Source organism: Rhipicephalus sanguineus, chromosome 6 (assembly GCF_013339695.2).
Source record: "Rhipicephalus sanguineus isolate Rsan-2018 chromosome 6, BIME_Rsan_1.4, whole genome shotgun sequence".
Taxonomy (NCBI): domain Eukaryota; kingdom Metazoa; phylum Arthropoda; class Arachnida; order Ixodida; family Ixodidae; genus Rhipicephalus; species Rhipicephalus sanguineus.
Window position 1 is genome coordinate 125,860,731 of NC_051181.1, and position 19,593 is coordinate 125,880,323.

Below are 19,593 nucleotides of genomic sequence, written 5' to 3' on the forward strand. Positions count from 1 at the left end.
AAAGTTAGTTAATTAAAATGGCCTAATTAAGCAATTAGTCGGGACACAAGGAATGGTCTGACGTGCTCCAGGCAACAGTCAACAACATGCATTTGGTGGCGTCGTCATTAAGTGTGTCGGCATATTTTTAAACTTTGGCTAAAGATAGCTTGGGCACCCTGTATAGTACACTTTCGCATACGTTTCCTTCTTCTCTTCCCTCCTCTCTCTCTCTCTCTCATCCTTCTATTCCCCTTCCATAATCACCCAGTAAGGTTAGGGTAGCCAACCGGAAGCGTTTCTATAAAAATATATGACATTTATTTCGCTTCAGTTCACGTTTCGAAATATTCGTAAACTATTCGAAAACTACTCGTATTTACAAAAAGCGGAGCCCTATTTATATTCCACTACCGAATGTGATTCGATACGATATTCGAAGTTTTTCGAATATTCGCCGACCACTATACGTTCACAGCGAGGTTTCGACAAAAGCGGCTCGAATGAGCCGCGATCGCGATCGGGGGTCGCGTGCCTTCGGGCTCGCTTCCAAACAAAGCGCGAACGTTCGTTCCGCGCTACTTGCTTTTACAGCCGGCGTCGGGCGGTTGCTCGGTCGAAGGGCTGATTGTATACATCCTCGACCTTATCTCTCGTTTGATGAAGACTCCTCGGCGCGGCGCGCAGTCTGGCCCAGTCTAGAAATCTCGTTTGAAGCGCCGCGTGCCGCGCACTTTCCGCGCCGTGTTTATGCGTTTAGGCCGAGGGCTGTTCTCGGCAGCACGCCTGTTTGCCGTTAAAAGTGGTATGTAGGGCCCCGGAGAAGATTTCGCAAAGGAGATTTCTAGGAGTGCTAAGTGGTGGAGCGAGTGTGTATTCATACTGAAGGATGTATACCGCGATAAACACAGGACGAGAATGCAAAACGTGGCACGAGCGCCAAAGAAGGTCGAGTGTTATTGTCAAAAACACGAATTTATAGCAAGACATAACCGTAGAAGTTTTCGGACTTCAAGTCGGTATATACATGGTGTGCCTATTTACTGGAAGCTTCTGTAAAATAATTGCAAAGAATGTTCACTCAAACGTGTTGATTATTTCCGGCTCCGACTTTTGCTCACTAAAACTCACAAGGTCCATTACGCATTCGCCCAGGACGAGTCAAAGGCGAAAACCATCATCTTATTTTGTAGCTCGTCTTTTAGCCTTCTGCACCTGGTTTTGCACGACCTCCAAGGATTTGAGGCGTGGCAAGCTTTTTGCACCTGATCTGGTTTTGCAATGCCTCCGTGATCGGCCCACCTTTGACCAAGCGACGATATCATGTGAGGACGTTGTCATGTGACGTCACGTTATTTGACGTCATAGTGACGTCATGATGACGTCACACATTTTAGTGATTCGTGACATCATGATAATTTTTTTGCATCATTCGCGTTGACGCCGCCGATGCAGACGGTGAGGCAGCTAAGGCTTTCGCTTTAATAAGCAGACAGAAGTTATCGAAACCTTAACGTTTTCTCGAATTCTGCGGCCCGTGACGCCGACAGTACAGGCTGTTCCAGTGATGTCATGTCAGTAAACAGGCACACGTCAGCAGGAGGCACGCAGAGATAGACCAACAGTAGGTGCACATGCCAGCCACAATGAATCAGAGTGGTACTGGTGTTTGTCTGCTACCCTGATAATCTCGAAACTTTGTCTGTTCTCTCTTTTTGTTCCTATATATGTGGGTCACTCAACTTTGGTCCCGGTGCTTGTTCGAAGACCAAGCTGTAGCGCCTGCCTCATCGGCTCCACCTTTAATCGAGTGAAAATCGAGTTAATGTGTGTACACGTCGTTCCTCGGCGTGTACACACATTATAAAGTGTCGCCGCAACGACGGCGGCGCTCGAACTTTTTTAGTTCGAATGTTTTTCTTCGCGCCCGTCAGAATGTGACGTGTGCCCGCGCGCGCGTCCAGGATGCGTAGATAGGACAACAGAATGCGGCAACCTGGCGCAGAAGGAACTGGACAGTATGTTAACAGCATCGGGTGCGTCGTGCTCGTAACGTATTAAGGCAAAGCAAATACAGACTGCGTATAAGGGAAGTGGAACGCCAGTGAAGTTGTGACACATCTGGCGCAGTGTCCTGTCCTTCATCTTTCTCGTAACAAAAGCCGTGTCGATCGAATCCGCTGTGGATGATTCGAGTCTCATTCTTACCGACTCGAAGGTGTTGGTATGCGTCGTATAAATGACATCATGTGGACGACGAACGCAAAACTGTGACGACTTGATCAGAAGTTCATCACGTATACGACGTACCGTACGTCACACATCGTAATCAGCGTTCTCGTGCTCTAAATTCCCACTGCAGGGACGTATTCTGTCATAGGTCAGTGGGCAAGCAAACACGCAAAAGAACTTCTTCAGAGAGAGAGAGAGAATGAAATTGACAGGAGAGGCTAGTTGAACTTTGTCCATTCGATTGTCCCATACGTAGGTGGAACTGTGGAGGAGTGGATGATTGCAGAAGAGTTCAGATCAGTTCCATCCATGCAAGCGAGTCAGCCATTCCATGTGGAGTACGAATTGAATTGCTGTCGTACTCCAATATCCAGTGGACAATGCAGTGTCTCGTCACACCATGATGAAGCTTGGTCGTACAACTGAAATCGCAAACTGTCGAATCGTGCTCCCCGTCAGTCTTCTGTACAAAGTAGTCCATGCATCTAGTCGACGCGATATCACGCGCGAGATGCCGAGGCTCTCTCTTACAGAATCCAACCTTGACAGTGATATATGGGGTCGTTGCTGTGCAGTGCATGCTTCTGAGATCGCGTAATGCGCGTATACATATCTTGTGTCCCTTTTACCCATCGTTGTTCAGTGGTGCGCCGGCTTGTGTCGTAAGCCGTTGTCCGCCGCGGCACATGCAATGGTGCGCAGCGGCATGCATCTGAAGAGCGTGCATGCTGGGCCGAACGGCGCACCGCGTCTTAATGGCTCTAACCCGATTTCCAACCGCACAGACCAACGCAAGCGCAGGTCGCTTCCGCCGGCCGCAAAGCATTATCCACATGCACACACGCACACACGCACGCACGCACACACTCGCATGCTGTGGACTGGAGCCATGCCTGCGCCTCCCTGCACTGCATGCCGCCGCCACCCTTTCCGCACATACACATACACTGCTCGACTTCCCTCCCTCACTTCATCCACGTGTACCTCCTCGCCGGCGTCGTTGTTTAATGACTGGCCCAATTCGTGGCCAAGCGTGTATCGTGCGAAGGCAATTTATCGACCGTCGTTTTGTGCATGCGTACGTAAGTATTACTACGATACACGTGTTCGCTCGGCCGCATTATTTTAACGAATGTAGGCTATACAGCCTCGCCGGCCGCACTCCTCTGCCATCCGCGACAACTGTAATACACTGCGAGGTTTGTACGCGCCTGCTACACTGCATTCGACGACGCCCTGTGTGAAATGGACGCCACATCCTGTCTTTCGGGCGGTGCCGGTGGCACGTCGCGTGGTCATGAGAACGAATCGAATGGCATCTTCGACAAGTCTCGCCGGTGCGCACCGGGGAATCCTGGTGCGCCCTTTCGTCCAGTCATCGTGGCGCCTTGGCGTCGCGGTGCGATTGGTTGAATATCACGTAATGTATGTATGTATGTATGTATGTATGTATGTATGTATGTATGTATGTATGTATGTATGTATGTATGCATGCATGCATGCATGCATGTATGTATGTATGCATGCATGCATGCATGCATGTATGTATGTATGTGTGTATGTATGTATGTATGTATGTATGTATGTATGTATGTATGTATGTATGTATGTATGTATGTACGTATGTATGTACGGAGGAGACAGACGTGAACACCGTGGATACACCAAGACCAGTGTAAACCAGCTGTTCTGAGGCGCACGCTGAACTCTCCGCTTTCATCAAACTTTTTCTTTCCATTTCTCGAATAGTTAGCCTAATTAGGTCAGAGTCACAACTTCAGTTTAGATTAGCACCAGCGCATTTTTTGTTAGTCATCCCATCACTTTGTTGGCGTTTGAATGTAAGCCGACAGTATACAGGCAGCATCGCATCATTCAAACAACAGGAAACGCGACGGGTCCGTGTACCGCAGCACCAGCTGCGGCAGAATCCGATACTTCCCGGTCGTGTCGACCGGCGGCGCTCGTGTTTTCCCTTTCATTCCGGCCCGGAATGATTCCATAGGGCCGTACGTATGTTGTGGCGGCCTCATATATACACTGTATACACGAATAAGAAAACAAAAGCAAAAAGACAGCGCGCACGACGCGCGTATATGGTATACACACGACCGTGCTGTATGTATACTTCTCGCAAAGTGAAAGAAGAAAACGAAAACGGCTAGAGAGAAAGAAAAAAGAAATTCACCGGTCACGACTCGGTACCCCCCCCCCCCCCCGGGTCTCGTACGATGCGATTCGGTCTAGTCTTGATGCTGCGTGAACGGGGTCGGCCACGTATATGCGGCCCGCCCTCGCTCGCTTCCCGAACACCTTCAAACGACGACGTGTGCGTGTGTGTGCGTGCGGTGCCGTCTATATACTGTATACGCAGCTATGGTAGCTGAGGCCTCACGCCCTCTTATATACAGGACCGTGACCTGCTTAACACATTCAGCTGTGTGCGTGTGCTCGTGAGTCGCACACATTTTCTCTCTCTCTCTCTCTCTGTTTTTGTTGTTTCGTCTTGAGAGAGGAGGTACATAGAGATACCTGGGAGATGCGTACAGCACCGCGCGTCGCTAACTTTCCTTTCGTGTTAGCTCGATCTTTTTCTCTCTCCTTCGTCTGAGCACGCGTGTTGTTCGTGTCTGCGTCGTCTGCAGATATATACGGAGTGTGAAGATTGTTAACCTCCCACCCGCGTGCCCTTTGGGGCTGTGGGTGGCCTTGCCCGCTAACTGGCGTACGCGTAACGGCTCTTTCTCGGTCCGCGCGTGCAGTTGTATATCTACTTATACACGCGCGTGTGTATACGCGGATTACGGAAGTGTTGCGTACGATGCGATGCTTTTTGTCATCTGATTTGGTTACTTACTGTAGGTGTTTGTGCTTTGCGCGTGCCAATTGGATGTAACAATTTTGGAATGTGGAAGACGTGTGCTTTTATAAGGAGACAACTACCAAGTGCTTAAGAGACGTTTTTCAATACTATTAATACATGCTGGGAAGAAGTTGAGGAAAAGAGAGAAGTGTCAGTATATAGGAATAGTTTCTAAAAACAAGAACAAGTAAAGCATTGTAAGCTGGCCAATGCCGGGACGATGTTTTATATTGTTTGCAATTCGAATGCGCCGATCGATACTGATTATGCATGACCACCGGTACCAATACTGTTCTGCATAAACATAAGCTTATTTGTTGTCAGCGTGGTGTTCCAGGGCCAACGCCGTTCTTGCCGGAGCAGTTGTTACCATTTTTTTTTTCCAGCGTAGAACCGTTCATGACCAATATTGCCGCGTACGAGGCGTGTTGGTGTCCGTGCTGTCCAATGTACACACGGGTGACGTGTTTTAATACATGGCCTATACGTTAGTCACGCTTTCTGTACTGCCAGCAGCAAGACCGTGAAGTGTGGGCGCTAGTTCCTTGCTAGCATTGACTTGTCACTGAACAGACTTGGACACTGTGCTGTAGCTCACAGATTGCCATGACAGGACGAACCGAATATTCACAAACGTTCCAAGTATACAAGCTGTGAGACAATTAAGTCACGAACTATTTCGAACCGCCCGCACGTATATACATTCCCAAAACTAATCGCGATATCTCTACATAATAAGCGGAGCAGAACTTCGGAACCTACAATTAAACACCGACGCATCCTACTTGTTCTCACTGAAACTTCTCGTGCCGCCTTTTAGAAATTCGACGTGTCGCCGTCGATATCAACGACGTTATCTTCGCCGCGCAACTTCGGCGACGGCGCCCACGATTCCGTGAGATCTTCCGAAGCTATGCATACAGCCGTACAAGTAGGCGCTAGCGTGTATAAATAAGCCCGATCCGTGTGCATATACGTTGTTCACGTGTCCACACGTGCCTGTACGCATGCGCCGATGCGTGCGGCTCGATCACCGCAGCCTGTGTATAAACGAGCACCACGCGTATCGCATCTCGCGCACGTTCAGTCGGTCGTTTGCGCGCAAAACCAGCGCTCGCGGACACGGCCGCGTATTAACAACGCCACCTTCTACGTGGCATTCTCGTTGCACGTTTCGCGCGCCCTCTGCGTTCCTTCTCTCTCCACTGAAGCGTGACGTATTGAAGTCCCGACGCTGTTGCGCGCCTTTTGCCGCCGCCGTCGTCGATCTCTTTTGTTGTCCAGATATCGTTGCAGGACTCGGGCGAGAAGGGAGGCAACAGTGCGCGTTACTCCCGGCACTATATAGCTATCCGCGCGCCATCTCACGTTCCTGTCTACTCCTTATTATTCTTTCTTTCTCTTTCGTCTTTCCTGCGCTGTGCCAGGCGAAAGCACCTGTTGTCTTGTTTGTGGGGTGAACGTACGATGGCCCGGGAGGAACGTAAAAGACGGCGAAGCGCGGTGCGCTATTCATCCATTTAGCGTCTTCATACAGTTTGGCGCGTGTGAGGATCCCCGTGCCTTATTGCCGACGCCGCCGGAGTTCTGTATAGCGAAACCGGAACTATAGCTCAATGTTCAAAAACCACGTATGAGTGTTTTTTTTTTTTTTTGCGAATTCGGGCGCAGGTCATTCTTGGACGGAGATGGTGATATTCGGGCACTTCATGCAAGCATGAGAAGCTCGCAAAAAAACAAAAAAAGGGTCATTGCCAGTATTTACCATCGCTGTAATTAGGGATCGATACAAATCATGAGCTGGTCGATTCGCGAAATTGTGCTCGTATATTTCTACCAGTAAAAAAATGTCTATTCTTGTTATGATCGGTTGTTTTTCGATGGCGCACGGACCACCTATGGCTAAACGGCGCCGACACACGATAATAACGAGTTGAAAATGATACGTCGATTCTGGGTGTGGCATGACTGTTACACGGCCTAAACTTAGCGGCAATGTAAGCGTGAAATGTATATCCGTGATACATTTACGGGATTGGCAGATAGGGTATGCTGTGGAGCTAAATGAATGTTAAATGTGGTCATATAAATGTATAAATTCGGGGGAGAGCACTGGGCCTTGACCGGGCCCTTGAGCAAAACTACTTCATGTCGCCCTTATTGCGCATGCGCTACCCTTTAACTATTCCTGAACCGCAGCTCGGAACCTCTGGGCGCACACAATTGACTTCCGATGTTTCAGCAGCCGAGTTCACGGGCAAACTCGTCGCTTGCGGACGGAAATCAAACCCTTGCTGGGCACGAGTGGTGGTATAGTGTGGTGGTGAAAGAAGCAACGAAGGCTTTTTTTTTTTTTTTTTTTTAAGAAAAGGCTGTCTTGCTTCTATACCTGCATGGACCACGCTTCCGACGGATGCACGAACACAGGCGGCTATATAAGCTGGCCGTGGATGCTATACCTTTTCGCAATTCGAGCGTGTCGATGAAATGAAAGACAGGAGCCGCCGCCGCGGAGATCGCACAACGGAACCCGCCTCCGCCGTCGCCGCATTCCACAATGCCGCTGATGTAAGACGCCGCGGAAGAATGGACACTGTTGCTGCAACAGCGCCAAAGGGCCGCTGCGTATAATACCCAGCACTTCCCTGGGGGCGTGACCAAAAGACCAGCTTTTCGATTTCGTCGGGCGTCTGTTTCGCTTTTTTTTTTTTCAGTTCTCGGAAATACAAAAGAGTGAGTGCGTGCTACCGGCTACTCCTGTTATCTCGCGCTACAGTTGTCTTCATAAGAATTTCAACAATCGCACTACGACTACACAAACAAACACCTGAATGAACATTCACATACTCATCCTCATTGCACCAACTTCTCCTTAAGTATACATTTATTTAAAGAAAATACTGTACTGATAAAGTTATAAAGTGATATGCTTCGCTACCGAGGTCTGTTCTCATGTAGGCGACTCACGGGGTGGGGGGCGTGGGCAGTCCCCCCTCCCCCTCTATTCACTTGATCGGGGACGCCAAGTCTGCCCCACAGCTTTACTCTCTGTCGGACCTGTCCTGTCATTGATTAATGAGCGGGGTTATGGTCGTCATGCATGTTTGTGACGATAATGGCGGCCGAGAACCACTGATGCTGCATTCGAAGGACAGCTTGCTTCCCACCTTGACGCCTGGAAAGCTTGTTTCTTGTCTGACTCGAGCAACGTCCGTGTTCTTTTATATATATATATATATATATATATATATATATATATATATATATATATTGCGTGAGCACAATGTTCACAACATGCTTCCTTCATTCTCTTCACCTGTATGTAATTATCATCACTGTGAGCGTGTCATCATCGTTCTGAGCGTTGGTCGGGCGGCTTTGCTGAATAAAAGGCGTCGAGACCACGACTGTGCTGCGGTCTTTCAGAGTGGTGGAGGTGCGGGGTAACATACGTCGTCAAGGTAATACAAGCATGTCTTCCACTTAAGGCCCCGCAGTACAGTGTCCACCATTCGTTCAAATGTTGCTGGCGCATTGCAATACACACACACACACACACACACACACACACACACACACACACACACACACACACACACACACACACACACACACACACGCACGCACGCACGCACGCACACGCACGCACGCACGCGCACACGCACACACACACACACACAAATACACACAAGGTGATGAGAGAAGGACTGCAGTGAGACTTCGTCCCCCCCCCCCCCCCCTTCCCTTTATGAAGCACTCTGCGGGCGCCTACGTTTGTTCTGATTTCTTTCCTGCGGCATGTTTGTAAATCTCCTCGGTCTTTTGTCGCCGTCGCCGTCGTTGTCGTCGTAGTTAAATCCTCATCTGGCGCACTCAAGGTGCCAAGGCACAAGACGCCGTCACGAGCGAAACATGTGCTCGCAAGTTAGCCGGCTCTGGTGTAGAGGCTAACCTGACGACGGCGAAAAAAACGAAGGAAAAAAAAAACACACACACACCCGAAAGATTGCTGAAGATGCTTCGCATTAATAGAAAAGAGCCCGTGCAGTGATACCTCGCTTCCGAATGCTGTCGACACCTATACAACTCTATGCTTCTTCCCGGAGAGTCCGGGTCCGGTCGAAGCAAGGTAGAAATATATGAAACAGACAAATTAAATCAACGAAAGCGAGAAAACTTGAGAAGAGCAAGGCACGAGGGCCTGTAGCTGATAGCTGAGGCAGGGAGGGAGGGGGGGGGGGTGATAGCCAACTCGTTTTGAGAAAGGCGGCAATGCATGTACCATCGACCAACGCTACACTCTGCGAAGAACCGGACGCTGAAAGCGAAAACAGAGTGCGCTGTATTAGAGGGCGATGATAAATGACGTCGAATTCGACCGATGTATCGAGGAGACAAGTTTGTACCCCGCAGCACCGCTAATGGGCGCCCCATCTTATATAAAAAAGCAAAAATACTTAGGCGCGTTGCCGTCGCGTGTACGTATACAGGCCTATACGTTGCCACAGTCGTCGAGCCTTTGGCTTTTCTGCTAGCGAGAGACACGACGTGGCGCCCCTAATTGTGGTCGTGGCGCGGCGGCTGCACGTGGTTGTTGGATTAGTGATAACGCCGTGGCACGCGGCGTTATCCGACACTCCGATGATGTTGGCAGTGTGTGCGTGAGGAGAATCAACTTGGCGCCGGAGATGCGGACTCGTTAGACGGATAATATATATACGGTGGTGAAGGGGACGAAGGCGTAGAAGACACTCCTCCGTAAATGCAACAAGAGAGGAAAGGTTTATTCAACGTTTCGACCGGAGTCAGGTGTTCATGCATATATATATATATATATATATATATATATATATATATATATATATATATACTATATATATATATATATATATATATATATATATATATATATATATATATATATATATATATATATATATATATATATATATATATATATATATATATATATGTTCTGTTTTAGCAAGGAATGAAGAAGGGGCAGGAAAGGATATGCGTGACAGAATTCAGGTCTTAAGAAGGCGGAGGGGGGGGGGCTGCGCCTTTCCACCAAAACTTATGTTAAGGTCAGCTCCCCATCCCCCAACTCTTGCTTCGTGTAGTGTATATATTTGGGAACCAATTGACAATCATCCTTCAAATTCGTATTAAAAGCTGTTTGCATCCTTCGATCAAGGCACATATCAAGCCGAAGAACACTACTGTTCCTATTCCCCGAACTGCACCTGTATCCCTTTGCTTTGATCAGCGCACCAAGAAACGCCCTCGATCAGCAGCACTCCCGGCAAGGTTGACAACCGTCCCTACCCTTGCAGATATATGAGGATGTTCGGTCCCTGTTTCTAGTCGTCGTCATCTCGAACTGCTCAAAAATTGCTGGTGTGTTTTTCTAAAGAAAGCATCGGGACTTATTAAAAAATTGTGCGGACAGATTTATTATCTTTTCGCCTCATATATTATTCGCTTTGCAACGTTTACCAGTTCAGTGTGTCCAAATGAACTGTTACCACATTACGATCTCGATGTCTTCCATCTTTCCTTCTGTCTCTCTTGGCCATTATTTAGTATTCCTGTGGAGAATGACGGTAGATTGAGCTAGTTGATATGGGCTCACGGCATTTCCATAAGTAATGCGCACAAACACGAAGAAACTGAAAAAGACAGCACAAACGCCCACTATCGACCGAAAGGTCGCACTCGGGCGAAAAAGAAGGTCGACACAAAAGCTACTTTGCGCGTGCTCTAAAATCAATCAATCAATCAATCAATCAATCAATCAATCAATCAATCAATCAATCAATCATAATCAATCAAAAGTTTATTTCATCACAAAATATTGGGTAGTCTTCAGCACTAAAAGTTGCTCTAGGCAGCTTAACTCGGTCCCTGAAGACCCTTACACTGGCAGCATACAATGTTCACAGTACGAAAATGCATATCGGATTATCACATACTGTAAGAGTTTCAGTAGGCATCACGTGTTAAGTAATAAACATAGAATACAGAGAGTTACAGTAGGATACGCGTCAAATGGCACTGCTACCCATTAATCAGGCACACGTGCAGGTTAACGTGCGCAGTATTCGCCTCACCAGCATCCCAAATCCAAGTGCGTTGTGTAATTTTCGCATTTACTTTTTTCCGACACTCCTCCCCATCTTTATTTCTTTGTATCTTTGCTCGCAACGTTGACCGCGCAACTTCCTGTTCGATCGGTGATCGGGAATCATCACCCGCGCATATATCGGCAAAGATTGTTATTGAGCGAAGAGATCGAAGGCACGAAAAACTTATAGGCGGGCCGGGCCGCACGTTATCTGTTTGGGTGGTGGGCGCCACCGAATAATTTCCTCTACGCCCGTGCTTCGCATGCGGTAGCCCGCAGAGAACAATGCTCGCGTAGCTCCGGGGTAAGTCGTGTCGATGCAACCGCGATCACCGCATCTGTGTCACGGCCGCGAAGGTACGCTTAGGGGTGTGTGCGGCCGTTCGATCAGATGTCGGCCTCGCGTGCATGGTCTATCGCGCCGCCGTTCGGCCATCAGCTGCGTGGTTTCGTAAAGCCGGCGCCTTCCGAGCCTAGCTTGGTCGCGTCTCGTTTCGTGAGGGGCTGTGGCTCGAATAGCTCCTTGCATCCAGTAGTGGGCTTACGTGTACAACTATAAAGCCGCCCTGGCACGCAAAAGGAGAGTGCGTTCGTGTTATCGACTCGCACCTACACCTTCGGGTGTCTTGTCTTTTCTTGTGGTTTGTCTTGTGAGATATCTTCATTTCCTATGCCTCCTTGCTTTCTGTGTGTGATTTGGCTGGCGGAGAGGTGACCAGAGAACACATTATCAGAAGTGTTAGTGGGCTGTTTTCGAGTGATGTCTGTGGCTGTTCTACACCAATTTCTCTCTCGACGAAGACGACTTTCCTTGTTGGAACATTGGCTTCAGCCTGAGACACGCTTTGTTTGACCACATGTGATCATGCATTGCAGACAACCTGCCTCAATAGACCAAAGAAAACATATTTCATACTACAACATATGCTGTGGGAATGCCAAGCCCAATACAGAAACGAGATGGGCCGCCGCTGCGCAGCTCATGCAGAGCTCAGCGACCATCTCTGGGCCGTCCAGCGGGCCCGCGAAGCGGCGTTGAGGCAGGATCTCGACAACCCGTCGTGGGAGACCTAAGCCTGGGTCTCTAAAACCTTCAGGACCTCTCAATAAAGTTATTTCCAGTCATAAAAAGAAGCACGCATACCAGCAGTAACATGATCAGCTTATTTTATGCCGAAAGGAAGGATTATTATTATTCCAAAACGTGGTTAATAGGGGTAAGGCGATCTTCTACACTCTACTCTTGACCCGGTTGTATACGACGCTTCCAAATTTTAATTTCCCCATCTCACGACCCAGTCTTCAGCCGCACTGTATTCGTTTACCTTTCCTTGGCGCCGCCCTACAACAAAATACGTGTCCACACGAAGGCAAAGTGTGGTCTCCAAGAAGTCAGTTGACAAAATAAATCATCGTCACAGAGGGAACAGGAAGAAGCCCTAGAGCCGGCTTCCCTCGCTAAGCCTCGCTGACCGTTGGAGTCGAGCGCTTCGCTCGAGCTCTATGGTGACCTCACAGCCACAAACAAGAACACTCGCAGCCATACACACTACCGAGCGCCACCTGTGTCGTTATTAAGAAACGCGGCCATGCGTCAACGCAGAGGACACCATACAGGAACGATTTGGCCTCCGCAGTTCTTGAAATCTCGCCGAGTTCTTCCAACGGATAAATCTCGCAACGAGCGTTCGAGAGCGTTGGCGTGAAGCGGCCGGTGTCCAGTACCGGCCGCGGCGTGCGATATATTCCACAGCGCAGTAGCAGTTCATCGGCTTGGCAGGTGGCCTGCGCGCACCCCCGACTTCTCGCCGTGTACGCTATTACGCGCTTGTACGTGTACGCTACGCGAGGTGTGATCGCGTGGGCATGCAACCCTGCAGGCATATACATATAGCTTCGCGGAGCCGCGCAAATGAGTTCGTTCGCCACGGTCGCATCGCGTGGGCATGCGTATACCATAGCTTGCTAGCTCCTGCGAGGTGTTTTCATATTGCTCGTCCAACCGGCAGCCCCCTCCCCACTCTTTCAAAACTCTGCCACTGGGCAGCTCTGTCGTACACACCCCGTCCCGCCTGCCGTATGCTGTACCGCGGTGCGACAGGTGCGGAGACCTCGGTTCGGAGATTTACCGACATCGCCGTTCATACGCCCCGTGTTCGTTTTTCGGTGGCTCACCGCTGGGAGCTCTCTCTTTGAGGTGACAGTGGTCGAGAGAGAAGCGTGTGATGATGAACTCCGGTCTGGCCATGATGTATGCATTCCGCCTTACGAAACGCACCTGTGTTTCGTAAGGCATAATCGGACGGTGGAAGGAGCAACGGCAGCGTTCCGATGTAGGATTTCGGTGTGATGGCTAGCTGAAAAACATGCATTTGAGTGTGTCTGTATGTAATATACACTAGATAAGTATCTCATACCGCGGCAGCTGTGCGTGGTGTGTGTGTGTGTGTGTGTGTGTGTGTGTGTGTGTGTGTGTGTGTGTGTGTGTGTGTGTGTGTGTGTCTGTCTGTCTGTCTGTCTGTCTGTCTGTCTGTCTGTCTGTCTGTCTGTCTGTCTGTGTGTCTGTGTGTGTGTGTCAAGACTAGCGCACCCTACAGGCTGTAACGCTTAATTTGAATGCTATTTCTCATCTCTTCAAATGCGAAGCACCATTGTCGCACTTCCGTTTTAACGCGAAAATGTTTTATGCCGGGTTCCACCACGGCTCCACTGACGCATTTCCGTCACGGATATGACGTTGTAAAATATAAAGACAAACATATGGCAAAGAAAAAAACCGAAGAAGTTCCGTCACCGGGAGTCGAACTTACGACCCCTCGATTCCCAGCGCGCAGCGCGAAACGACTCCGCCATAGACGGCACGTTCTTTGCCATATACTAACGGCGTGCTATTTATATACACCATTTGCCGGTAGCGGTACTCAGAGCTCTGGCTACATCACCGTGTTTTCGTTACGTTGAGATGACCGTGCGCCTCTACAGGGCGTGGTCGCTCGGGAGCGCGCGCTTACCTTGTTCGTCTTGCGCTGTCACCGCAAGTTTGTGTTGAAGTTGCAGAGAGCACGAAGGTCACTTCGGTCACTGCAGCGGCCTTTTTGCGAAAGGAGCGCGCTGCTCACAAACAAATAATTTACAACTGTGACAGTTCGCGCTCATCCTCTGTATACTTGTGCGTTCGTTTCGTGCGTCCTCCTTTGTATTTGACCACCGCGCTTTAAATGTCGAGCTGTGACTGTTGTTAGTTCGCGCTCATTCTGTGTATGTTCGTTCCGTGCGTCCTTTCTGCTTGAGCAGCGCGTTGCAAGTTTCGAGCTGCTTGCCGTTATTCGCGGGACATTACGACGTGTTGCTATAGCATTCATTCCTTCGCCCTCGGGGCGAAACAATGCACAACAAACGCTCGACTACGTCTGTGAAGACATGTTTTACTTTCGTGTTTTACCGATTCCTATGAGAGAGGGATCAGCCATATTTTTTAGCAATATCCGAGCATGACGGAGTGAATGAACATGCCAAGAGCAGGTAATTGTAAAAAAAAAAAATGCTATTCTCAAACTCGTGCATATGTGTTAGTTACCTGATCATTTTGACTTCATGCTGCAAGTTGCAGCGTGCTCGAGACATCGCTTGCTCCGCCGTGCTAGTTAGTTATTGTTTGTTTGTTTGTTTATTTGTTCGTTTGCTTATCATGCAGGAAAAAACCATTACATACATCTGTATAGATGTGTGAATAGTCCCCTCTGTCTTCTTCCTGTTCCTTACTCGTCTCTCATCCTCTGATGTCCGCCGTTCAGTTGTCGGTTGCTCGAGCTTAACAGTTTCAGCGGCCAGCATTACTTTCTTCTTCATTTACTCCCCCACCCCCCAATCATTTTCTTTGTAAGTATTGCGTCCAATAAACAACCACTTACTACTTGTTTGTTAGGATATGTACAGGCGCGTTGGAATGCATCGAAGTCAATATACCTTGCGCACTTTCTAATGCTAAGTACCCATCAAGCCTCGTCGAACACAATGCCCTCACACCATGTGCGCGACATGCATGCATGCATGGATGCATGCTTTCGAACCTTCAACATCTGGTCCATCGTGCGTTATATGCTCTGACTATATGGCGGAGTCCATATCGCGCGCACAGCTTACGAGGTGGAATGCCCCAAGCCTCGTCAGACGACTTCGGCGCCCATAAAACTGCCGAGACTACCTGCGTATTTGCGCGCATGTTAATCCGACACGCCTTGTGGGCTGTGGCCTGATTTCGCGATCGGAACACTTCCCTTTGTTCTTGTTTCTCTCGCCGCGTTTACATCTTTGTTTTCAGCGGCCGTCTCGTCCTCGCATCTGATACGGCGAGGAGCCCATCTTCTTTCGCGCAATCTAATAAACGGCCACGCTTTTACAGCGTTATGGGAATCATACAGGCGCATCGGTTCGATGCGGCCGGGACGAGTGGCGTATGGGTGGGAACAGGGGCGTCGTCTCCCATCGACGCGGCCGATCTCGAATTGCAGATACGCGGGACGAACAAGCGGCGCGTCCGCGATCTCCATTGCCTTTATCATAATGCTCGCGCGCGCCATGCCGAGCTTGGTGTGCGGCCATGAATTATTTATACAGGGTGGCAACAGGGCAGCAGCTGGCCTGCCGGACTCGTAACAAACGCGCGAAGGCCCTCGCAGGCACGGCTCTCCGGCAATTATGTTCGTCCTGTGGCGCTCTTCTGCCGCGGCTTCTTGAGCAGTCTGTGTAGGAGACGCGGGCGCCTATTGCTGCCATGGGAGCAGAGAATTAGGCGAGCATCCGGGGCTAGTGAGTGCGATGGCACGCTCTCTCTAAGCCTCGAGTTTTGTTTTGTTTTGTATTCTTCTACACCATTGCTGCACGTCCCTGAGGTGACTAGACGACACCGTCTCTTCCTTACCATGTCTTGTCGAAGTCGCGTCCTGAGGCGTTTCTGGAAATGCAGTGCGGGCAGGTTTGTATGCATGTATAGGTGTGAGTTCCGCTAATGAGGTGGCGGGTAATGTTGTGTAGCGTGCCCACTACGTCTCACTAATTGCGTGCATTACACACGAAGCTAGGGGTAGCGTCGATCTCCATTTATGGAACGTGTACCAGGAGAAGTGGTCATCAACTCTCACAACGACAGCAACGATGATGGTGATTGTCGTTGCAATTGTTGTGTATACCATCGAGTTGCCCCTTCCACTGTTGAAGGTACCACGATGATGTGAAAACCATGAGTGATATGATAATCACGAAAATGCACGCAAAAGGAGACGGCAGGGCTATAACCTTTCCTCAAGTTCAGTTCCAGACTGGCCGACGCGATCCGAAGCTTCCACAGCACCGCACGGAACCGTGTACGGTCTGCAGCAGCAAAGCGACGAACATGACCCGTCTAAATAACCGTCGCCGTGTCGTTGTCGCGATTGCTCGATTAGCAATCGGCTCGCCCGGTCGCCTCCTAAGGCGATTCTTTGCGACCCTAATGGAGGCTATGTAGCGCATCTTCGTATGAATGAGCTACGTTGCACATAGGAGCACTGTACTGCGTAGCTAGACTATACGCAAGCAAGGCTATAGTGTGCTTACAGTGTCATAATTGCACGTGAATGCTCACACGTGCTGCAAAAGCCGCACGAATCAACATCAACGCGCACTCGCACGTAAACAGCCCCCTCCACTTACATGAAGCGATATTTAGCGCAAAGTAACACGAGGACGAGAAGGGAGGACACAATACATCCGCTGACTTTGTTGTTGAAAGTTAGCCCTTCTCGTCCCTTCTCGTCCCTTCTCGTCCCTTCTCGTCCCTTCTCGTCCTCGTGTTAATTTGCGCTAAATATCGATTCATGTCTTACCAACAAGGCCCCTTGTGGAGTCCCCTCCACAGAAACACAAGAGGTCATGCTTGGACACTTGCTGGGGTATTTGCTTCGTAACCATTGAAAACAAGTAGGTGACGTCCAAATCCACGCCCCAGCGACGGCTGGAGCTGATCTCGAAGGCGATTCTTTTGCTGATTGCACGCCCCTGAAACGATTGCGGAGACTAAAACGCGTCGGACAAGCGAAGGTCGGGTTACAACAGCACGTGGGCAGCACAATGGCTAATGGTTTCGTCAGCGTCTGTCTGTTAGAGCTGCGTGCAGTTCGAAAAGAAAGAGAGAGAGAGACGAGACCCGTACTGAAGGTCGGAATGGTCGGAACGGAGGGCGACAACAAGCCAGTGAAGAACGCATTGCTTGAGATCCGTCTCAAGTAGAAAAAAGTTCGTGTCTTAAGAGGTGTACATGTGAAATCACGAATAATGACTGAAGACTTCGGATACAGTAAATGATCTGTCATACTTTAGATAACGCAGAACCTTGTTACTGTCGTTTACTTCAACAATATGACCACCTATATATTGACGATCATCTCTTCTTCTGTGTGCAGGAAAGTATGTCGCAACTGCAAGTGTCCCCGCGAGGACCACCAGGACGGTCCGATGGCCGCCAACCAGGCCGAGGTGGACCGGCTGCTGCAGAAGGCGACGTCGCCCGCCTACTCCACGTCTCCGCCGCCACCGACGCAGCAGTCCCAGCCACACCACCAGCATAAGCAAGGTTCTCCGGCGCCGAACCCGAACCCCGGAAGCACCGAGGCCGTCCAGCGGCAGTCGCACTCGGATGACGACAGCGGCTGCGCGCTAGAGGAGTACACCTGGGTGCCTCCGGGACTCAAGCCCGAACAGGTAAGCGATGCCAAATCACTCATTGTGTTTCTCAGGACGTGTGACGTAGCGCCAAGTGGATTGACTCGCCTAACATGCTTGGCTAGGTGTATGGCACCGCGGTTTGGGCTGTGTTCCTATTATGGACAGCATCTAGACAGTCTACGCTGACAGCTTAGAAAGCAGCATCGAGCCCCAGTACTCCGAGAAATAGAACGCGTCTGTATGACGCCTGTGGGACATGACACCACATCGCGTCGACAAGGGAAAGCTAAGAATATTCAGTAAAATATCTGTGCTTTTAACTTCTATCGTGTTAAAACCTGTCAAAACTTAAACCCAGCTGTAATTAGGCGCGTAACAAACCCTGGCGATGTCTTCCATTGAGCTGGCGACCTACTGGGATAGTTTTTAGCCTTCTTACGACATCCATCTTGTTTGGAAAGCAAGGTAGCCTGCATCGTACTTGTATCCGATGCTGTCTTCGCCAAGCTGTCCATTTTGCCGGCTACGTGAGAATCCGCCTTTTTCACGATTCCACGGCGCATGCGCCCTTCCCCTAGCGGAAAAGTCGCGAAACGCTCCTTGATCTCGGAGGCTTTCGTTTTGGCAATACCGGTTGTCCCGGCCCCTATTAAAGCCCTACCAAAACAACTGAGGGCAGCTCAGGAAAATGAAAAGGGCGGATTGTAATGGGACTTAAGATGACCGCTTTCGACTTAGCTGTCTATTTAGCCTCGGTAAGCTCGACTTCGCACTCGACCCGTTCAGTCGACTTCGGACTCCACTCACTCGGCTGCGGGCTCGACACTGTCGTGTGGATGTGGACATCCACACGAGGTTAATAAACCACTCAGCTTCCGTATAATGCGCTCGGTTACGTGTAGATTTTTGTAACGAAGCGAAATTAGCACAAATAAAAGCATTGTGTCCATCTTCATCTGCGCTGATTTCACTTTGCTAAAATTCAACAACCAATTTACTCTTTAGAAAAAAAAGGAGACCTGTGACTCTTTTTTGTGAGTCCTGTCATGCAACGCATATGAGTCTCTTGAAGAGACACGTGAACTCTCTTTGGAGATCATTATACTCTAATCGGAAAGTCGTACTGGGGCTCAAGAGAGTTACCGTGTCTCCTTAAAGAGAGTCATATACTTTGCAAGTGGGAACTCACCGAAAGGAGTAACACATACTCCTTTTTTTTTTTTTTGAGTGTAGCCCAACAGTCCGTCCTACTGAAGTGCGTCTAGTCTACTGCAACGCTACTGTTACACGCAGCATTTGTACGGCATTTACAGTGTCATCATCGTCAGCTTCTCACCTTCAGGAAATCAGGCAGAAGTTGAGGTGTAAAAAGGAAGCTTGAAGCGATGAAAAATACTTAAACATGCGGTGTCGCTGGAGGCGACGTTTCGACGAGTGGTCTTATTGTATTCTTCAAGGCAGCAACCTCGGAAGAAGACAAGACCACTTGTTGCTGCCTTGAAAAACACAAGACCACTCGGCGAAACGTTGACTCCTACGACACCACCTCGTTCAAGGATTCTTCAGGAAATCGGTATGAACAAACACTCGGCGAAGCGAGAGAGTGCATGTGTATGCCCTCGTATAGGTCTCGTGTTTTGGTAGGCCTTGCACGTTTTGGATATGTATGCATAAAAAACGAGCGTGACAA

The 19,593-nt window shown here is 49.4% G+C and overlaps 1 protein-coding gene across 2 annotated transcripts in view; it reads left to right on the forward strand.

The window, feature by feature from the left end:
- Nucleotides 1-19,593, forward strand: part of LOC119396358 (protein prickle) — a 463,939-nt gene that overhangs the window by 405,835 nt on the left and 38,511 nt on the right. For both annotated transcript variants that reach the window (XM_037663552.2, XM_037663550.2), the window contains one exon: nt 17,642-17,939. In XM_037663552.2, coding sequence (XP_037519480.1) covers nt 17,642-17,939 — 298 coding nt within the window. The remainder of the gene's footprint in view (nt 1-17,641; nt 17,940-19,593) is intronic.